This window comes from Callospermophilus lateralis, chromosome 11 (genome assembly GCF_048772815.1).
Source record: "Callospermophilus lateralis isolate mCalLat2 chromosome 11, mCalLat2.hap1, whole genome shotgun sequence".
NCBI classification, from domain to species: domain Eukaryota; kingdom Metazoa; phylum Chordata; class Mammalia; order Rodentia; family Sciuridae; genus Callospermophilus; species Callospermophilus lateralis.
The window spans coordinates 5,655,196-5,675,090 of record NC_135315.1 but is presented as its reverse complement, the minus strand read 5'-3'; the positions used below and the strand labels follow the sequence as shown (position 1 = coordinate 5,675,090).

The following is a 19,895-nucleotide window of genomic DNA, read 5'->3' as shown; positions in this document are numbered from 1 at the left end:
TTCCAAGGGACCCAGGGCCAGGGCTGCATCACCAGGAGAGTGCAAGAGGATGTGCCCTACTGAGGGCAAAGAAGTGGGGCCTTTCCTGGGCCCAAGTTTGGGGTGGACACACTCCAGTGTCACTCACCGAGTACACATGGGAGGCTGGTGGGATGTCATACTCATTGGGCTCTGGGGGCTCAGCCTGGGCACTGCAGCTTTTGGCACCACCTCCCACGTCATAGAGCTGTCCATCCTTGGAGGCTCTGTGGATCTCAGCTACCTGGGCAGGGACAGACAGGGAGGTCATGGTACCTACAAGCTCCTTCTATATTCCCAGCCCAGGTCTTCCTTTCCCATGAGGTACAAGAAGAAACTGGACACTGGACAAGTTGCAGTCCCTACAGAGTTGGCTAGAAACATCTCCAGCTGGCCCAGAAAGCCAGACTCTCCTCTTATAAACGGCTCTTGGGGCCAGCGGGCTAGCAGATAGCCTGCCCTTTCCTACCCTGATCCAGTGAATGTGCCCTGCCCACCTGCCCCTTGCCCTGGGCCCACCTTCCTCAGCACGCTGGCCTTGTAGAGGTTGGCCATCTTGGCATTCCGGAATGTCTCGTATTCTAGCTGCACGGCCTGGGCCTGGAGTTCTGTTCTGAGGGTAGGAATGAACACAAGGCGTCTGGTGGGCCCAAGACCTCTCCCTGGGATCTCCTGCTGGACCCTACACAGAGACCGCAGGGTACCTTCAGGACCTGGTAGGGATAGGCACAGGGATTCCAACCAGGACTTTCTGGGTGCCCTATGGCTTACAGGTCTTCAGCAGACACTGGCAGCCCCTAAGTGTGGTCACACCTGCCCCCTGGGGGGGGGGCTGTAGGGACTGGATGACTCTGAAGTAAGACAGGTATAAGGAGGGGCTGCCCAAATGAGCCTGGGGGTGGGGTTTGCCCACAGTCTCCTGAGGAACTAGTGCTCAGACATCTCCTCTATCCCCAAGGCTGGCTCTTGCTCTGGCCCCATAGATCTCAGGACACTCACCCATTGCTGGAACCTGTGGCTTGGCGGTTGCTGCTCAGAGCCTCCTCCAGGAGACCCAGGCAGTGCTCACGGGCCTGTAGGGAAAGAGGAGTTGTCACCTGGACTAAGGGGAGAGTCCTGGGGGGCAGGTGAGGACTTGCCCCTTTCTTACCTTCACAGTGAGCCTAGGAATCTTTCTGCTAGAAGCCTCTTTCAGGGGACAATCTTCATCTGGGGAGAGGAAGGATGGGTTCTTCCATTCAACTTCCTGCTCTCTGGAGTCCCTGAAGACCCCAATAAGGCAACCACCATCCAAACCCAGGGCACAGCCCATAAGCCCCTGGAAACATTTCTGTACCAACCTGGGGGTATGAATTCTTCTATCTTGGGGTCTTTGCCCTGGAAGACAGCATAAAGGGCCTATGAGGCATCCTGCTCTGTTGTAGTACAGTTCCCACCCAGGGCCAGGGAAGGGTGTTAGAGGGTGAAGACAGGACCACCTGGGATGCTACATAGGTCATTGACTCCCTGCTAAGTTCCCACCTCCTTCACCTTGCGCAGGCTCATCTGCTTCTGATAGAAGAGACTCCATTCCCGCTTGTGGGCCTCATCTCTGCCCTCATCACCACTGCCTCCCGAACCTTCATCATACCTAGGAAAAAGGCTGGTTGTGAGCAACTCAGAACTGAGGTTCTGTCCTGACCACTCAGGCTGCTGGTGGAACAATGATGTCCTTCCTGCCCTGGAAGCTTGGGGCAACACTGAGATCCAGGCCCCAACCTAGTCCATAGGGCAGGAGGGTAAACCACAGCACTACCATGTCTGGCCTTAGCACCAGGAGAATGACAGACTATTTCCAATGGGTTGGGGGGCCTCTGGCTTCATGGCTCCTGACCTGCTGAAGCCCCCGTAGCCCCTGCGACCTCCTTCGTACAGCTCAGGGTCAAAGCCATTCCCCTGGGAGGGCCTGATGCAGGTCTTGCTCCAGCTGCTGCTGTGCTCCAAGGCATCCAGCTGTTTCCGCACAGCAGCAGGGTTTTGACAGTAGTCGCAGCCTTTGGTGCAGGCAGGCGGAGCATCCCCAAAGTACTTGGCAATGGCAGCATGGCGGCACCTGGAGCAGGCAATACAGAAGAGATGAGGGATAAGAGATGAGGACCCAGGCAAGCTAGCATTTGCTCACCCCAGCTCCAAATACTGGCTGAGTGTCGCTGTCCAGCACCACACTTGGCATCTCACACATGCCACCTCATGGGGGCCTCACAAGACATATTTGATTTTGCCCATTGTATAATTGGGGACAGTGAGGGAAGAAGCATTTCCAAGTTCATATCTATGTATGTACCCTAAGAGCAAGGATATAAGCCCTATTCTGTCTATTACTCCCCTGGCCCCTGGGACCCTATCCTCCTGCAGTAGGTGCCCTTGTTAGAGTTCAGGCTCTGATACAGATGCTGGCTCTGCCACTAAGGCTGTGCCCCTGGATAATCATCTCACCTTTAAAACCTACAGGTTCTCAATAAAACGGTGCAGCAGGACACTGGCCTCAAGCTGTGTGAGGACTGAGAAGGGATGCTCCGAAGGGCATTAGGATACAATATTACTTCCCACCCTTCTCTGGGTCAGAAGGGGAGGGAATAGTAGGAGAGGGCCCCACTCCAGCCTCAACACTCTGCTCTGCTTGTCTCTTGATGACTTATTCCTTGTGGACCCTGATAAGCCTGTGTCCCAGCCTACTGTACCCAGGCCGAGACTGGGAGCTGCACAAGGCGTAACTATCAAGAGAGCTGGCAAGCAGGTGGTTCTGAGGGCCGGCACTGTACCGACTCACTGGTGAGCATTCAGCTAAAGAGATGTGGCTTCACTGGAGTCCCCTCCTCACCCCCACTGCCTTGACCCTGTCTTGGCCCTCTTGAAGTAACTGCCCAAGCTAGGAACAGATAGCAGCTTCCATCTGGCCCAGTAGGGTCTATTTCTGCTCTAATCCCCAGACTGAGGCCCCACCAACCCTCAGACAGGTACAGAGGCCCTGGAAGGAACCATAGCTTTATCAGGGTAGTTACAATAGCCATTCCTGCCATTGAGAAGGTAGCACAGGGTAGAAGAGCCCAAAAGGGGATGCTGGAGCAGAGGCAGGGTTGTCTGGGGCACCAATCGCAGGGATAAGAATAGCTGGTGCCAGATGCTCTAACCAGAAGTCTTCTCAAACGGCAGTCTCAAGGAACAAAAGCTGAATGTGACCAGCCCCCAAAGCAGTAGGGTCAGGTCACCCTCTAGCCAAGAAGACACAGCTCTGAAGGTAGATAGGAGCAGCCAGACAGCAGAGGTAGCCACCAGAGGGCGCTCTCATGCCCACTCCTGCCAGCCCTGGATGAATATGACACATATTACCTCCACTTGAGTCCCCTTGTCTATACAGTGACTGCCTGTCTGTCTCTGGGAGGCTCAGGCATTCAAGTGGTGTGGCCACAGCGGTTTGCCTCCTCCCTACCCCCCAAGCCCTGACTCACTGGGGTTTTGTGTTCAGATTCAAAGAGCTCCATTGACTGCGGGGCTAGGGTCAGTTTCTCTCCCAGGAGACTGGTCTGCTGGGTGGCACGACCAGCCAAATGTCAGAGGGCCCCAGCCACTGGGCTCTGGAGCCAATCCCTGACAGCTGGGCCAGGAGTCTGCAGGGAGAAAGCTAAGTAGAAAGAAATCGGTAGTGTCCTTCCTCTTAAGAAGAGTTCGATGTCCCTCACAGGGCAAGCAGACCACTCCCAGGACACCAGGATTCCCAAAGACTTCCCAAGACACCTCTGGGTGTTGGGTGGCCTGCTGGCAATGCCTGCCTGTTTGCTGGGGTAGCCCAGCAGTCCCTCACTATTTACTTTCTTTCCTCGGAGAGGCCAAAGGGAGGAACAGTGGCTCAAGGTACAAATTGTGGGAGTTGGGGACACAGGCCTGAAAAACACTCCTGAGGGCGACAGTGGGGAGCCCAAGGGCAGGGAAAACTGCTCCACCCTCTTTCCCTGAGGGCTGAGGATGAGCCCCTGGGTCATCTACTCAGAACCAGAGCCCAGCACCTGTCATCAGCCAACCAGGCCCAGCCCACTGGCTAGAGGGAGGGGAGAGGAAGAGGAGGAGGAGGAGGATCCCAAAGCCCACTTCCCCAGCAAGGAAAGCCACTGGGTAGAAGTTGCAGGACAAGCTCCAGAGAGGGTTCCCTCTGGCTCCCCCTCTCGACGGTAATTTGACACTTACATCTCCAGGACAACCAACAACAAAAAAGCCGAGGCTGTCGGACAGCAGCTGGCTGTCAGCCTCAAGGAGGAGCTCCAGGCTCCAGGAGCTCGTGCTGAGGAGAAGTGCCCAGGGGAGCTGCGGCGGGCCAGGGAAACGGTGTGCACGAGATACGAGGTGGTGGCCAGGGGCCCGAGGGGAGGCACACAGACACCCTGATCTGGGCTTCCTTTCTTCCCTCCCCAACAGCTACGTTCCAGGTAAGTGGTGCTGGCCACAGAGAAGGGGGGAAAGGAAGACAAGGGAACAGCCAGGGTCTCCTGCACTGGGGTGAGGGGCCACATCTACCACAAACAGGGAGAGGAAAGTCTTGGAACGCGTCTAGTCACCTCCTCACAGGGAAACCCGACGTCTCCTGTGCACCTGGGCTCTCCCTTCCCCTGGGACCTTTGTGAGGGGAGGGTGGGGGCATCTGCCCCAAGTGCTGCCCTGCCGCCTGCTATGCAGCAGAGGGCCCAGGCTGCTGACTCTGCAAGTCAGTTTAAGCTTTTTCTATTCAGTGGGCTTTGGAGAGGGATTTGGCTGCCCTGCCACGCATGCACGCTGAGCCCCCGTTTTCCCCAGGATTAGGCCCGAGTCCTCCCCTCCTGGGTTCCCCTAGTGGAGGAGGCACAGGGCAGGGTATGTCCAGTCAGTTCACAGCCCCCTGGGGATGCAGCAGGACCTCAAGCAGCTCTGCCCACCTGTGTCCTGGACAAGAACAGCAGCTGCCATCTCTTTTGGAGGTTTGGCCCACCAATATCAGATGTTCCCACCTAGGGCTTGGCCCAAGGAAGTGTCCCTGGGCCCACTTAGATCCCCAGGAGCCCCCAGATCTCCCTCTGGCAATGAGTTCTGAACACTGAACCACAGCCATGTACACCCGATTCTAAACTCAGGATTGGGCTGGGAGATGGTTATGAAAGGTGTGAGGCTGGGGAGGAACCACAGGGATTCAGATCTCTGTGGCACCAGAGATGCTGTGACCTTGAGACAGATATCTGGTTCTTCAGGCAGCACTGAGCACTTCCCTCCTGGGAAGGGCTCCACAAGTAGAGGCTACTTACCCCTCCTGCCTCCCTGTCCTCACATCAGAGTTAAAGTCCCCCACACCCCTAGACGGTTCTTCCCAAAGCAAACAAGTTGGCATCTAGCAAGAAAGAAAAATAATCCAGGGAAAAGTGGAAAGCAAAGATCAGGCCAAGTGTCCCGGGCTTAGGAGAGGCCACGGGCTTTGCCTAGCTTGGGGAATGGAAGCATGTGGCAAAGGGAGGGGACTAAATGGAGGCCAGGGTGTACCTGAGGCATCAGGTCAGGGAAGGGAAGGGCACAATGGTGAGGTGTGTCTTATCTCTAAGACACCCCAACAGGCAGGTGCCCTACATCCACTGGACACAGGTGGATGAGGTCCTTCTAGCAGTCCAAGCAGGGACAGAAAGTGGATGGCAGGAAGTCCACCTCCTGTCCTGGGAAGCTCTGGGGTTGGGGCAATGAAACTGCCAAAGGTTCTAGTGCCTATGTTCTATTTCAAATCAGAACCAGGGCTGAATATCCAGCACGGTGCACACCAAGTGTCTCCACTCTGCTGGCCTCTGGGCCCTACAAATCTCCCACAACTGTTGGTTTTTTCTCACTGGAACCATTTCTCAAACAAGATAATGCCCCACAGGGCAAGGGTGGCTGAAGCCCACCATGACAAAACAACGGGGGCTGAGCAAGAAGGTCCTGGGGCCCCGAGTCACGGAGCACACTGTGCTTATCAGGCATGCACACATGCCTCTCCTCCACGGGGCAGCCTGGAGTTGGACTATCAGTTTTCTGAGGAGGAAACAGACAAGCCCTGGTACCAAGTGGCAGCTGTCTGGCCTGCAGGATGCCAGTCTGCTCCATGGCAAGGCTCTCTCTGCCAGGAGATGCCATACAAAGGCTGTTGCCAAGTCCCTCCAGCATTGCCAGCCTCCCTCTCTGTCCTGCGGGCTGTCGGGACTGAGGCACTAACAAGCTTGGGGGTGGGAGAGGCTCTAGTTCCTCTGGTTCTCAGGCAGGAAGTAAAGTTAAAAAAGTTTGGTGAGTCTGGGAAAGACTAAGAAAATACATAATTCTCAACTCCACTTGGCCTCCCTGCCTTCTTCCCCCAAACCTGGGAAGGTAAAGCGGCAAGAGGGGCTAGTCCCAGGGCTCCCACATTCCCCTGGCCACAGCTGGGAACACATGCAGCTCCCTCAAAGATAATGGCTGGGACACATGCCACAGGGTCACCTGACGGCTGCTGGTTATATTGGGCACCAGGCTTCAGGCACTCTGTTGGTCTTGCTTTAAATAGCCCACTGGGAAGACGCGGGGGACCCGATGGAATGTGCCTCTTTCCTTTTTTAAGAACAAGACCCTTCAGCTTGCCCCCCACTCTCCTGCCTCTTTCCTGGTGGGCCTGTTCTGCTCAGTCATAGGGCTAAGCTTGAATGGACAAATACCAACAGCCACGCAAAGAGGACCCCAGGTTCTTAGGGGAGAACAACCACGCCCAACAGCCCCACTTCTGTGCACAGTGCAGATGGAATCCCGTGGGCAACCCTGGGTCAGTTTGCTGAGTGAGGATGGCCAAGTCCAGCTGGCTAACTCAGCTCCCAGTTGGCAGTCTAGAGAAGCCTTGGAGCCATCCACATGCGTGGCCCACCGTTGGTGTGGACCGACCTCTTCCAGAGTGGAGACCAGGCCCTCTAGGCATGAGTCTGCAACTTTCGGACTTCACAAGCCCTGGAGGACACCACCTTGTAGTCTAAGGTCTGATCAACAAACCCTGTCTTCCCTGCAGGGAAGCTTCGGCCTCATTGTCCCTTCCCTGCCCTGGGTTCTGACTCTCAGATGGACCCGGAGTCCCCAACCACTTCTCACTAACAGCCATCTCTCCCCTCCCCCACAACCTCTCCCTGGGTCTTTGGGTGTGGCATAGAAGAGAGAAAGCTCTCCCTACCCACCCACCTCCTGCCCACTTCCTCTTTTAAGGAGTGGCTCCACTGGGCTACATTAGTCCATGTGGGCAAAGTGCCAATCAGGTTGGAAAGCCAGACCAAGTACAGATGAAGCCGGAGGGGGGGGAAGCAGGACCACTTCTGAGCCATGAGCAAATTATTCCTTTAAGGATGAGATGTCTGGAAACCTGAGGAGTGGTAATGACACAAAGGTCTCAGAACAGAGGGGACCACCATTCTGTGCAAGCCTGTCCCACTTGGTCAGAGAAGGGCCTCCTTTGGTCTGACCAGAGGGAATGGTACTATGCTCAAGTCAGCAGGGCACTTAAGATCTGTCCTTTTGGAGACAAGTAGTACATGTACTCTCAAGAAGCCTGGTATGCCTCAGTCTGAAGGTGACATGGTGGTGAAGTTAGAGCTTCAGGCCCACAAGAGCAGGGCTGACCGTGCAGAGCCCAGGGGCTGCCAATCATGGGCAGTGTCCTCACTGGACGGCTGCTGCACTGGCCTAGCTTTCTGCTCAAAGCCTGAGATGGGCCCTCACTGATAGGTACAGGGCAGGAGGAGCCTGTCCAGTAGTGACCACAGAGAAGTCACATGGCTCTCAGGTTACCCATATATAAAAGCAAAGAGGTGGGAGTGGGTGACTAGCAGTATCCCAGGATTCTGTGCGGCTTCTTACTGTGCAAACTGGGGTCTGATCTCCTTTGCAGAAATGTGCTAGCCCTGAGGTAAGGCGTGAGAGAAGTCAGAGGATGTAAGCCAGAGAACCTCACACTTCTGACAGGAAGTCACTTTTCCAGGGAGCCATCATATGCCTGCTACCCCCACTGTCACTAAACAACAAGTCCCCTTGTCCAGCTTCCAGACACACCAGAAACATCCCAGAGTAAAGGACAGACAGTTCTGAAAGGCATATCTGGGGAGGGCTAGTTGACAGTGCATGGGGGGACAGCTCCTAAGCCAGGAGACCTGCAGCTGCCTCAACTCCCCTGGCAATGGCCAGGCCCCACCCGGAGAGTGTTCATATCCACCATGTATGGCTGGATGGCTAGGGCCCAAGTAGCTGGAAAGGTGGGCATCTTATCTCTGTGTCAATGCAGAGATGAAGTGACCTACCCACGACACAGAGAAAGAGGGGAGGTGGGATGATTGAAACACTGTTCTAAGAGGGTCAGCTGGAAAAACTAGAACAGTTACTGCGGGGAAGGGAAATTCACACCAGCTGTCATCAAGTTCCTGATGGATTGTGCAGGGGAAGAGAGACTCCCTGGAGGGCAGGGGTCTGACCTTCTGTGAGCAGATGGGCTGCTCCAGCAGGAGAGTCCTTGCCATCAGGTGCTCAACAGGAGGGCAGCAGGCCAAATGCAGGTGGAGCACCAGGTCAGATGGCCCACAGTTCTAACCCTGCCTCCAGGCAACAGTGCTGGGAGTGAGCAGCCCTGTAGCTGGGAGAAACACAGCACAGGTGCTGCCTGTTGGGTTGAGACCAGGAGCAAGGTGGCAATCAGTAGAGCCAATCAGTACATCACAATCCCCTGGCCACCTGATCTACCACATCAGGCCCAGGATTAAAGCAACTGTCTTGGTGAACCGGTTCAGGCTGGCTGGCAAAGGTTGTCCCTGGTCCTTCTCTAAAAAGGCTCTGGCTCCCTTGTGCCCACAGGAGAGGTAGAAGGGGAAAGAATCCCTGATGCACAACAGGCCTCAACTAACAGATTGAACCTGGAAACTCCTTTGGGCCTCTTGGGCACCCTGGACAGGAAGAAGCTCTCTGGGGTTGGGGTGATGGACAGGCCTCTCTGGTCAGGCCAGAACAGATCCAAACCAACAGGGGAGGGAAGTCTTGATCCCATTCAGAGAGGACCCTTCCCCTGGCAAAAACGGGAGCAGACAGTGCAATCTCTTCCCCTCACATTAGAACAATGTACCAGCAAAAAACTCTGGCTGCTGGGAGTGCGGGGGGTCCCAGGGGACTCAAGTTTTATATCCCCCAAACCTCCTCTCCGCAGTGTTCACTACCACTGATCCCAGCCAGAACCCCCATGAACACGTCCTCCTGCTGGGCATGTGATCAAAGGCAAACATAGGCTGGACTCCGGAGGTCCATCTCCCCAGCCAAGGGCATTGGAGAAGGTACCCAAGTCCCAAAGACCCAGGGGCTGATAGGGGAACTGTGCCAGCCAAAGCATCCTGGCCAAGCCTAGTTGTAGTGACTCAAGGCAAAGGAATATACAGCAAAGTTGCTCCACCTTGCGGACAGAAACCTTCACCAACTCAGGCCTTGGCTGGCAGCCCCCCAAAGCAGGCTCTTTATGTCACTCATCCCCAGTGTCCCTGATCCAGAGCTGGGCCAGCCAGGTTGGGGCTGAGGGTGGCCACTAAGTGGGCCCCACTAACTCCCTGCTTCCCTCAGAAGCCACCAGGGGCACAGGGGTAAGACCTGACAAACTTGTTCTGCGGGCTGCAGCAGGAGAGAGGGTGGTTTGCTGGTGCTGCCTCAGTGTGCGGCCAGCCCCGCGGAGACTCCAGGCACACTCTTTCTGCCTCAGCGCAGCCCGCAGGAACCCCAGCAGGAGCTGGTGCAGCATGGCAGCTTCTGGCTTTGTGCAGGAGATGCACTCTGTGGGTGAGAGACTGTTGAAGAAGCTGCGAGGGCTGCCCCAGGCCGAGCCCGTGGAGCTTGTGGCCTTCTCCATCCTCGTCCTCTTTACAGGCAAGTGTGGGCACTCATAATCTCCTTAGCACCCCATGGCTCCTCCTGGCATCTGGGAGACCAGAGCATGGTGCTAGCTAGAGAGCTGGTGGGGGTGGAGACTGTCCCCAGATAAGGAGGAAAAGCAGTTGCCCCTTGTGGGAAACCAAGGGATTTCCCCATATCCTCTGACATTGCCCAAGTGATGGGCAATGCTGGGTAGTACTGGGAACGGGGCCCAGGGGCACTGTCAGGTTTCAACCCAGAGATGAAGGGAACCAAGCTTGGGTGGTGGAAGAGACACCGGGAAGGAGGTCAAGGCTCGGGGCCAGTAAGGGGATGGTCAACATCCCCCGTCAGACCCTCAGGTCTTTCAGACTACTAAACCAGACCTGGGGGAGCCCTAGCATGGGTCCGAGGGCTCCTCTGGAAAGAGGGTGGGCACCCTTGCCTTCCCCACCTTCTCAGGCCCACTCTCCCATCCTGCAGCCACTGTTCTGCTGCTGCTGCTGATAGCCTGCAGCTGCTGCTGCACTCACTGCTGCTGCCCTGAGCGCAGAGGCAGGAAGGTCCAGGTGCGGCCCATGAGCCCCCACTGAGGGACAGCAAGACATGGAAGGAGAAGCTGGAGAGGCTGTCAGCCTGGCCCTGTGGCCCTCGCGCCTCCAGACAAGGACCCCCCAGCCCCAGTTCTGGCCCTGTCCCGATGCCAGGATGCTGACACCTGGAGCCTCACCAAGGAAACAAGGGCTGGGACACACACAAAACTCCACCTGCTAGTGGACGCTGGGTGTTGGGGAGGAGTCCACTGCTCAAAGACTGAGGACGCCACCTGGGTCTTCTGCTGACCTTCACTTTTTAACAAGGACACAGGAGTCCTCATACTTTGATGGGGACCAGCCTACATCTGTGGGGAGCTGGCCCTTGGGGCTCTACTGATCCATGCCAAAGAGGAACAAGCCAATCAGAGGGACTTTGTGCAATAGCTACTGGATCCCAACCAAGGGGAACATGTCAGTATTCTAGCCTGGTATTTGCCTGTTTTTTTCCAAGTAAAAGTTTTTTGGTTATATATTTCTGAGGTTGGCTGCACTCTGTGCATCAGGAGGGCGGAGCTGGAATTCCAGGGGTGTGGCCAGCGACTATTCTTTCCAGGCCACTGCTCTCCCTAAGCCCATGAAAACTGGAAAATCACACAGGGAGGAGTCCCCCTCCACAGCCAAGAAACCAGTGGAGGAAAACAGCAACATTCCTGTCACCCAACAGTTAACAAGCAGTGGCTTCTGGATACCCACACTGTGCTAGGCCCAGGAAGGCCACTTAACATTTTCCACTGTCTATAACTTCTGCCTGGACACACCACACTAGCAGGCTTAAACCCCTGGTCCCTAAACTTCTGAGCTCCAAGAAAAGAAGTCAGGTCCCTAGTTTTCTCTACAACTACTTCCCCGTTTGTGGGCTCATACCTCACCTGCCACTCACTGGCTATGTGACTCAACCTCTGAGCCTGTCTCCTCCTTGGTGAAATGGGCTCATCCTGGCACCTGCTTCCTGTGGTGCACCATGAGAATAAACAAAGATGACCTCCATCTAGCACTTAGCACAGCTGAGCATAGTTCTAAGAGCTCCATAAATATGAACTGACATATTCTCCCCTCTAGACAAGAGACCAACCCACAGCAACATAGACCCATTTTAAAGAATGGATCTGCTAAAAGGCAATGCCCCTTCCTGCCTCCCTCCAGTTAACTTTCTCTTTGAGAGGTAGAGCTACAAATCCAGAAATGGGGGAGAGAAGGCACATGGATGTATCTCCCCACATGCCAACGGGGCTGGACCAGAGCATCTGACAGCACCTCCCCACCAGCCCTGTGGAGCCATAAAGGGGTCTGCAATTTCCTGGACCCTTCCATCATCTGGTCTGTGCAGCACACTCCCCAGGTGCCTGAGAGCAGAGCCCTGTCATGGAGAGGGGATGTCAGCCCTGTCACCTCTAGCTGGCAATCTAGGCCACACAGGCGGGGGCAGGCAGGGCAGAAGCAGCTCTCACTAGCTGGCTCCACTTCCTGGTCTCCAGGACTCACCTGGCAGGTTTGCGTCAAAGGCCTGGGGAGGAAGGGTTTCCATCCAAAAGAAAAGAAACCCAAGAATCCACCTGTCCTTAGTAGTGTCCAAAGTAAGGGATTCTAAAGAACAACAGCAACACTGAGGTCAGTGACAATGAAGAGCTGGAATCCACTGAGGGCTAGTCCACGCCCAGGAGCTGTCTAAGCATTTCAATTCATTTAATCATCACAATACTTTAATGCCTTAGATACCATTATTATCCCCATTTAGAGGTGAGGAAGTTGAGCCTCAGTGACACTAGGTGTCCAAGCTCAACCAGCTGGAAAGTGGCTGAGCCAGCCTCTGGGTCCAGTCTGTCTGGCTCCAGAGCTCCTGCTCACCACACCCAGGGCTCTGAGGCCTCCCGGATGTAGGACAGATAAGATTCTTATTATCCTCCAGTGAGGATAATAAGAACCCTACTGCACAAATACCCACACCCAAACTCTGTCTCAAAATGACCTTCACATGAGTTGGAGGTACCCAACGGGGAAGAGCTGGGGTGGAGCTCAACCAGGTGTCAGAAGAACAACCTCGGGATGGTGAGAGGGAGGGGGAACCCTGCATTTTTCACTCCTAGCACTGCTAGTTGGAGGGTCCTGGGAGCACTTGGTTGGGAAACAGACCAGTGCTTGCCCGATTCCTCCAGAAATTGGCATCAAGAATGGCCCTCCTGAAGAGTGGCTGAGGCTGAGACTCTGCTAGGATAGCCTCCAGTTCCCAGCCCAGCTTCTGGGAGTCAGGCACCGTGAACAACCAGGGCACACACAGGTGTCTGGCTAGTCTATGTGCACCCTCCTGTCCCATGGCAGGCAGTACAAAACTGCTGGGTCCACATATAAGGCTGTCCCTGCCTGCGGAAGACGTGCTCCTCCTGCTCCCTGGTGAACACTGAGCCCCCCAAGCTCTTCTGGGTCAAGTGCCACGCAGGCTCCCAGCCCACTCAGGCAAACAAAGCTCCAGCCCAACCCCGGGACGCACAGCTTGGAGAGGAGGAGCTGTGCGTTCCTAGGGAAGGGGACTTGGAGAGGAGGCAGCTACACCCCCACTGTGGGAAAAATAAACACAAAGACGCTTCAGACGCGGGCTGCCTGAAGATAGCTACATATAAGGGACGGCCATCAGGTTGCCTCAGGCCTAGAGAACATCTGACTGACTCTGGTCACCACCTGTCACGGTTCCATGCCACACTGGACCAAGCCACCAGCAGTGCTTGCCAGGGCCACTGCACAGAGGCCTGGGCAGATTCCACAGTGATCTCACCAGCCTCCTCATGCCACCCCACTGTGGCCTCTGCTCCACCAGCGTCTGCTCTCGGTTCCTCAGAAGGGCTGCGCTCCACACCAAAGATCTGTGCACTGTGCTGTGGGCGTATTATACCTCATTACAACTACAAAACCTATTGGGCAAGACTCTGGTTAGCAAAATTTGGCAGAGCACAAAAATTATTATCTGCTCAATTATTAACACTTTAAAGCAATCTACAATAAAGATCTTTGTTATGGCACAAATGAGGAACACAAACTGTAATACAAATTTCAGAGCACAACTGAGGACAAATGAATTTCATCCTTAAAAAGTTCCCTTGATCTCCTTGTGCCTGCTCCATGCCACACAACACTGACCCTAGCTCTGTCTCCAGTCCTTGTGTCTTAATTTATGCACTGCTCCCTCACAGGAGAGCAGGCCGGGCAACTGAGCTTCAGCACCCTCTCTCCTCCCCATCAGCTCATGCTCTTAACATGAACATGCCAGCAGAATTATGCACCTGTGGACAGCAGTTAGCTGAAACAGTCAGTCCACGCACCTTTCATGTGTATGACACATTGTCTACACGTCTCATCTTTTTAAAATTTTTTGGTTTTTTTAGTTGTTGACAGACCTTTGTTTTATTTATATGTGGTGCTGAGAATCGAACCCAGTGCCTCACACATGCCAGGCAAGTGCACTACCACTGAGCCACAGCCCCAGCACCTACACATCTCACTTTAAATTGAGAAAGCCCACACATTTCCTGGCTAATCCTTCTGGGATAGGGTGAGGGTCTTTTCTCAATGTAGGCTGGCTGACTAGAGTCCTTGTGGTATCTATTTTGTAGTTCTGATTTAATTACAGCAGGCCAAGATGGGTTGTGGATGCAGCTCAGTGGTAAAGCACTTGCTCAGTATGTACAAGGCCCTGGGTTCCAGCCCTAGCAACACCCCCGCGCCCCCCCAGCCCCCAGTTTGGAGTAGAACAAGAACCTAGGCTTTGCAAAGGAATCTGAGTGTGAAAGTCCACTGAATTTTTATAGTGTTCCTATTTAGTTATCATGTCTGCATCTTTTTTAACAGGAATATAATCCCAGTGATTCCAAGGGGTCACGCAGGTACCTGTAGAAACAACTTCTTTCTCTACTTACTCTGAGGCACAATGTAGTATCTCAGAGCTCAGATTCTGTACAGCTAGTTCTCAACTATAACTAGCTGGCAGTCCCAGCCCCAGGGCTCCCAGCTCTGGGCAGGTTCTCTCTGTGGACAGGTCATCTAAACCATACTTACTAGCTGTATGACCTTGAGTAAGTTATTGAACTTCTCTGTGCCTGTGTCCCATCTACAAAACTGGACTTTTAGGTGGGTGTGAAATCCCAGTTATTAAGGAGGTTGAGGCAGGAGAATGGCAAGTTTGATGCCATCCTGGGCAACTTAGCAAGACCCTGTCTCAAAATAAAAATATAAACGGGCTGGGGAAGCTCAAAGATAAAATGCCCCTGAGTTCAATCCCCAGTACCCCCCCAAATAATGAATAAAATTTTTAAAAATTGGTATATTATTATCATTGTTGCTTCATTTGCTTATGTTACATTCGATTATGTAACTATAACAACAAGTTCAACTGCCACAAACCATTCTGGGGACAAACAACTGACTCTTGATAAGACCCTGGCTTGACTGGTGGAACTGAAGTACCAGGGTGTGCCAGAGACCAGCCCGCTCCACATGCCAGCGACATGAGTCAGCAAGTTCTCCACAAGGAAGTGGAAAGCGTCAGGCAGGCCAGGTCCACGCAGCTCACGACAGTTAAGAAGGCCTTGTTGCACTTGCTCATCTGTCAGCCATCTGGCTACACCTGGGAGAGTCCCCTAGGAAGGTTTAAAACAACACAGCACCCTGGCATCCCAAAGACTGATGTGCAGGGCCTGGGCGTTTCTAGAGATCCTAGTGACTGTCACAGGCACGGTTGAGGACCTATGGGCTGGAAGATAAGCTCTCAAAGGACCAGCCCCACTCATTCTTGTCTCAGTGGCTGGCACAGTTCCTGGTCACAAAAGGCCCACCCATCCTAGCTTTTAAAGCAGTTAAGGGTGGCCATGAGGTTTTGGGCTTTGTTCCCTTTTCCTAGCTTCCCGATCACACCAATGGGTAGCAACCAGTCACTCAGCAGCCAAGGCCTGGCCTGAGAGGCAACAGGCACCATCAAGAAGTGAGGCCTCCACAGTGCTCCCCGCCCCAGACTCCCTTCAGAAGCTGCAGTTAATCATTCACCACATTCCTGGAAATAAGGCCTGGGTGGCAGTCCCAGCCCCAGGGCTCCCAGCTCTAGGCAGGTTCTCTCTGTGGACAGGTCATCTAAACCAAGCCAAGACTCTGCTCTATACAGGTAAGATGGGTGGGTGGCCTGGGGTACAGGTCCCAGGTTCAGTCTCCTCCCCCACCCCATTCCAAGTCTGACTGCTCTCAGGGAGCACTTCTGAACAGGTGTCCACAGTACCCCAACAGTGACATCACAAAAGGCAGGATGAAGCTGAGAGGAGTGTGAAAGGCAGAAAGGGAGTGGTCATTGCCAGGCAACCAGCCCCAGCCCACCGCTGTTTGCTCTGGTGGCAGCAATGCAGGTCTGGTCAGGGTTGTTAGTCAATACTAACGCCTTCCCCCCAAAAAAGTTGCTTCCTTGAATCAGGGTGAAGCTCTGGTCACCTGGCAGTCTCTTCAGTCAGGGCCCCCCAAAGCGTGGAGCTTGAAGGACAACCTTGATTTGCCCTCGTAGGTCACAAGACAGTAGCAACAGCAGGTAATGACTCTTTCCTTTCTCCTCTCTACTTGCTTCAGCTAAGGGCTCACAGCTCTCCAAATACTGGTTCCATTTCGAAAAGATATTTAGATTTCCTATTTTCAGGGGCCCCCAGGGACTTTACTGAAGCCTGAGCTACTTCTTGGCTTTTGTCCTTTTTTTTGAGACAGGGTTTTACTCTGTTGGCTAGGCTGGCCTCCAACTCATAGGCTCAAGTGATCCTCCTGCCTCAGCCTCCTGAGAACTGGGACTATAGGAGCACACCACAGCACATGGGTGGGCTCCTATGCGGTTGTTCTCAAAATGCCTCCCAAATGTTTAGCAACTGGGGCAGGAAAAGTTAGGGAGGATGCATAGCAGTGCTTTTTAGCTCTGAGTTGAGTAGGCCTCAGATAGAACGAATGTCCTGGCTCATACCAGAGCTATTCAGGAGAGAACGGGAAGCTCCGGGGCAGCCTCTGGGAAGAATGCAGGGCCCTCTCTACAAAGGGGGAAACTCCATTTGTTGCTTGCAGGAGACTTGGAGCTCAGAGACTCACCATTTCTTCAGTGACCACACATGGCCAGCTATTCCCTGCAGCTGCTACTTAGTGTGAAGGTTGGGAGTGGAGAGTAGCACCTGAGACAGGACCTTGAGGGTCCAAACTCACAGCCTCCGTCTTTTCTTTTCCAGGTTTATATGGACCAAGCGGCAATCCAGAAGACCGCCTGGCATGATGAGTTTTGGGAGAACCCCTGGGAGCTGGGGGGCCTGATAGTGATTGGCTTATTTATCTCCACAGTCCTGTTTTTCTTCATGTTTGCTGTTGTGTTTGGTTTAATCCCTCCACTGGAGAAGACAGAATATGAAGAGGATTGATGTGACTTCCTGGGGGCCAAGAAGATGAGAGGTGGGCTCCTCTGCTTCTCCCATACCCCTCTGTGGTCCCCTCAGACTCAGGGCCCAGTCGTCTTTTCTCACCAGAAAAAAAAAATCTAGTCAAACACTGGGTCTGCCTTAGGGTTGGTCAGATAGCAAAATGGGGAGGTTGGTCTGATGCTGATCATGCAGAGGTCTTCTCCTCTGTCCTCAGGTGAGAGAAGCAATGGTTAAGAAGGTCCCCCAATAGATTCCCAGCCCAGCCAGCAACATGAAGAGGACACACATACACACACACACACACCAAAAAAAACCAAACCAAATGAAGTAAAAAATTCCTTTTCAAATCTGTTAACTTGTAAGAGTTCATTTTCTGGGCTGAGGATGTGGCTCAAGCGGTAGCACACTCGCCTGGCATGCGTGCGGCCCGGGTTCGATCCTCAGCACCACGTACAAAACAAAGATGTTGTGTCCGCTGATAACTAAAGAATAAATATTAAAAAAAAAAAATTCTCTCTCTCTCTCTCCCTCTCTCCCTCTCTCTTTAAAAAAAAAAAAAAAAAAAAGAGTTCATTTTCTATCTAGATGTGGTCACCAGAAGAAGCCAGCAAAGCCTTACTGGGACCTGCAACTCTCCCTGTGGTCTGGCCCTGCCTGTCCGACCAGCCATCTGGCACGTGCCCCTAGGTTCTTGGAGCAAGTTTCAGTTCCTGAAAAAGCCCTGTTCTGTCCTGCCACAGACTGGTGTGCACCACCAACACTACACTTGCTCAGCTAGTGCTTCCTCACCCTTTAGATCTCAGTCTAAACCTGACTCCTCAGGTAAATTTCTCCTTACTCTCTGGACTAGGGTAGGGCACCTGCTATATACTATCAAAACACCATTTATCTTTTTTTTTTCAGAGCCCTTTTAACAGAAATCGTACATTTTTATTGTTTTGTTCTGTTCTGTGGTACTGGATACTAGACCCAGGACCTTGGACATACTAGGCAAGTCCTCTATCACTGAGCAACCTAAGCTTTTCTATTTTATTTTGAGACAGGATCTTAGTAAGTTTCCCAGGCTGGTTTCAAACCTGTGATTCTCCTGCCTCAGCCACCCAAGTAGTTGGGATTGCAGGTGTACACTACCATTATCTGGCAAGAATCATCAGTTACCTGACAAATGCCTGTCTTTCCCATTGAAACTGAGCACCACAGAAGCAGGAGATGGGTCTCTTTCTGTCACCATTTTATTCCCATGGCCAGTGTGCCTGGCAAAGCTGATATCAATCAATATTGGTTGGTTGAACACATGAGTGAATGAGCACATGAGTGGATAAACAGGAAGATACTGGGCTTCTGTGCTCCCCAGCTCGGAGACCGCAAGAGACAGTTCAGCTCAGGCCTAAACACAGAGCTGTTCTTCTATCTCAAGGTACTGAGGCCGCAAGGCCAGAGGTTGCTTCATGCCTTATAACTGTTCCCAGAACACTGAAACACAAAAAACCCTGTCATGAATAATGCTTTTCCATGGCTACATCCCAGAGAAAACAGCTACATGCAGAGATGAGAGGAACACTGATGGGAGCCACAAGCTGGCCTCATTCCCAACTGACCTGAGTCCCTTTTTCTGTTGGTCCCAGACCCTCCCACCCAGTGCTACTCACAGGGTGCCACCTCGACATGCCCCAACATCTCCAAAGCTTTCTTTTAGAGTGTTCTGAGCTTAGCAAACCCACTGCACGGGTCTGACCTCTCACTGCCAGGTGCCCGCCCTGAGGGAGTGCTGGCAGGAAAAGCTGCCTCACCTCGACCTCAAACTAGAACTATTCTTAGAAAAGGAGCAAATATAGGGTGGAAAGGAGCTTTTTCTTCATGTTCTGCCCCATTTTATAATAAACATTCCCTTCTATTCAAAGAGCAGTGGTCCTACAGACATGCCAGGGGTTTTATTCCAGCCTGAAAGCCCTGGGATCCAGAACCCTCACACACAGAAAACAAGACACAAGTACAAGGCTGTGCACAAAGCCCGGGAGGCCTTCAGCTGGACTCCCTGGGCCCATGGATGCCTGGGCCCCTACCCCCAGCTGGCCCACTGACACACTCAGAAACCCCAGCTCCTTGAAATGAGATGAAATAGAAGTAGAGGCCTCAAAGAGGATTGTCTCCCTGCCTGGCAGGTTCTAACCCCCAGAGCCTCAAACAAGAACCAGCCAGGGTGCTTCCAGCAGAGGAGGCTCTGACAATTAGCAAGAACACTCCAAGTGGTCCTTTTATTCCTCACCAGAAATGAGAGGTCCCCTCAAGGAGCCCAAGAAGGCTGAATTTAGCAATCCCCAAACCAGTGCCTGAAAAGGGTTCTGGTGGCGAGGGCCATAGGCAAGGGTGGGCCTGGCATTGCATTCTACCACTTTTGCTGGGTGTGGTCCTGTCACAGAGACCAAATGAGAGATGGTCATTTCCAGAAGGAGCCACCAACTCATGTGAGTAGGACAGAGATGGGAATGCAAAGACAGTGCCTAAGGAAGTGTCTCCCTGGTTTCCAGAAGACAGCCCAAAACATCTGTTTCATACTGGTACTATGTACCTCTACACAGAACCTTGTCTCAAGACTCTAGTCTTCAGTAGTACAGCACTCGCTTAGTAGGCATAAGGCCCTGGATTTCATCCCCAGCACTATAAAAACAAGCAAGCAAGCTAAGAAAAAGAAGACACTATGCTTACAAAAACCAAGATGGCTTAGGTATATGAAATGAACACTCCATTGACAATTAGGAGGCACAAATTTAGTGGCTTCTGTCTACCTTGAACTTTATGATTGTGACCTCTCCAGAGCTTGGTTTATTCATCTGTATCTGAGAAAATCATATCTGCTGTCCTCTCAGGACTGTTCCATGAGATCAGACGAATCTCAGAGCTTTTTAGACCAAGTATACAGAGTCCTTTGGGGTGTCCTTCACAGGGGGCACTAACAACT

At 53.1% G+C, this 19,895-nt stretch overlaps 3 protein-coding genes across 4 annotated transcripts in view; 2 read left to right on the top strand and 1 right to left on the bottom strand.

Moving 5' to 3' along the window:
* The window catches only part of Recql5 (RecQ like helicase 5), a 33,462-nt gene that overhangs the window by 2,445 nt on the left and 11,122 nt on the right, over nt 1-19,895 (bottom strand). Inside the window, exons 8-14 of one of the 2 annotated variants that reach the window (XM_076869375.2) lie at nt 1,892-2,110; nt 1,540-1,648; nt 1,359-1,395; nt 1,169-1,227; nt 1,018-1,091; nt 538-631; nt 128-262 (exon numbers count right to left, since the gene is read on the bottom strand). In XM_076869375.2, coding sequence (XP_076725490.2) covers nt 128-262; nt 538-631; nt 1,018-1,091; nt 1,169-1,227; nt 1,359-1,395; nt 1,540-1,648; nt 1,892-2,110 — 727 coding nt within the window. The remainder of the gene's footprint in view (nt 1-127; nt 263-537; nt 632-1,017; nt 1,092-1,168; nt 1,228-1,358; nt 1,396-1,539; nt 1,649-1,891; nt 2,111-19,895) is intronic. The other variant, XM_076869376.2, reaches the window with a different exon arrangement.
* Nucleotides 9,816-10,520, top strand: Smim5 (small integral membrane protein 5). The gene is made up of 2 exons (XM_076870369.1): nt 9,816-9,942; nt 10,411-10,520. Exons 1-2 carry the CDS (start codon nt 9,816-9,818, stop codon nt 10,518-10,520), a joined length of 237 nt encoding a protein of 78 aa, XP_076726484.1.
* Erln (endoregulin) lies at nt 16,757-16,936 on the top strand. Its single transcript, XM_076870368.1, has one exon. The coding sequence runs from the start codon at nt 16,757-16,759 to the stop codon at nt 16,934-16,936; it is 180 nt and encodes a 59-aa protein (XP_076726483.1).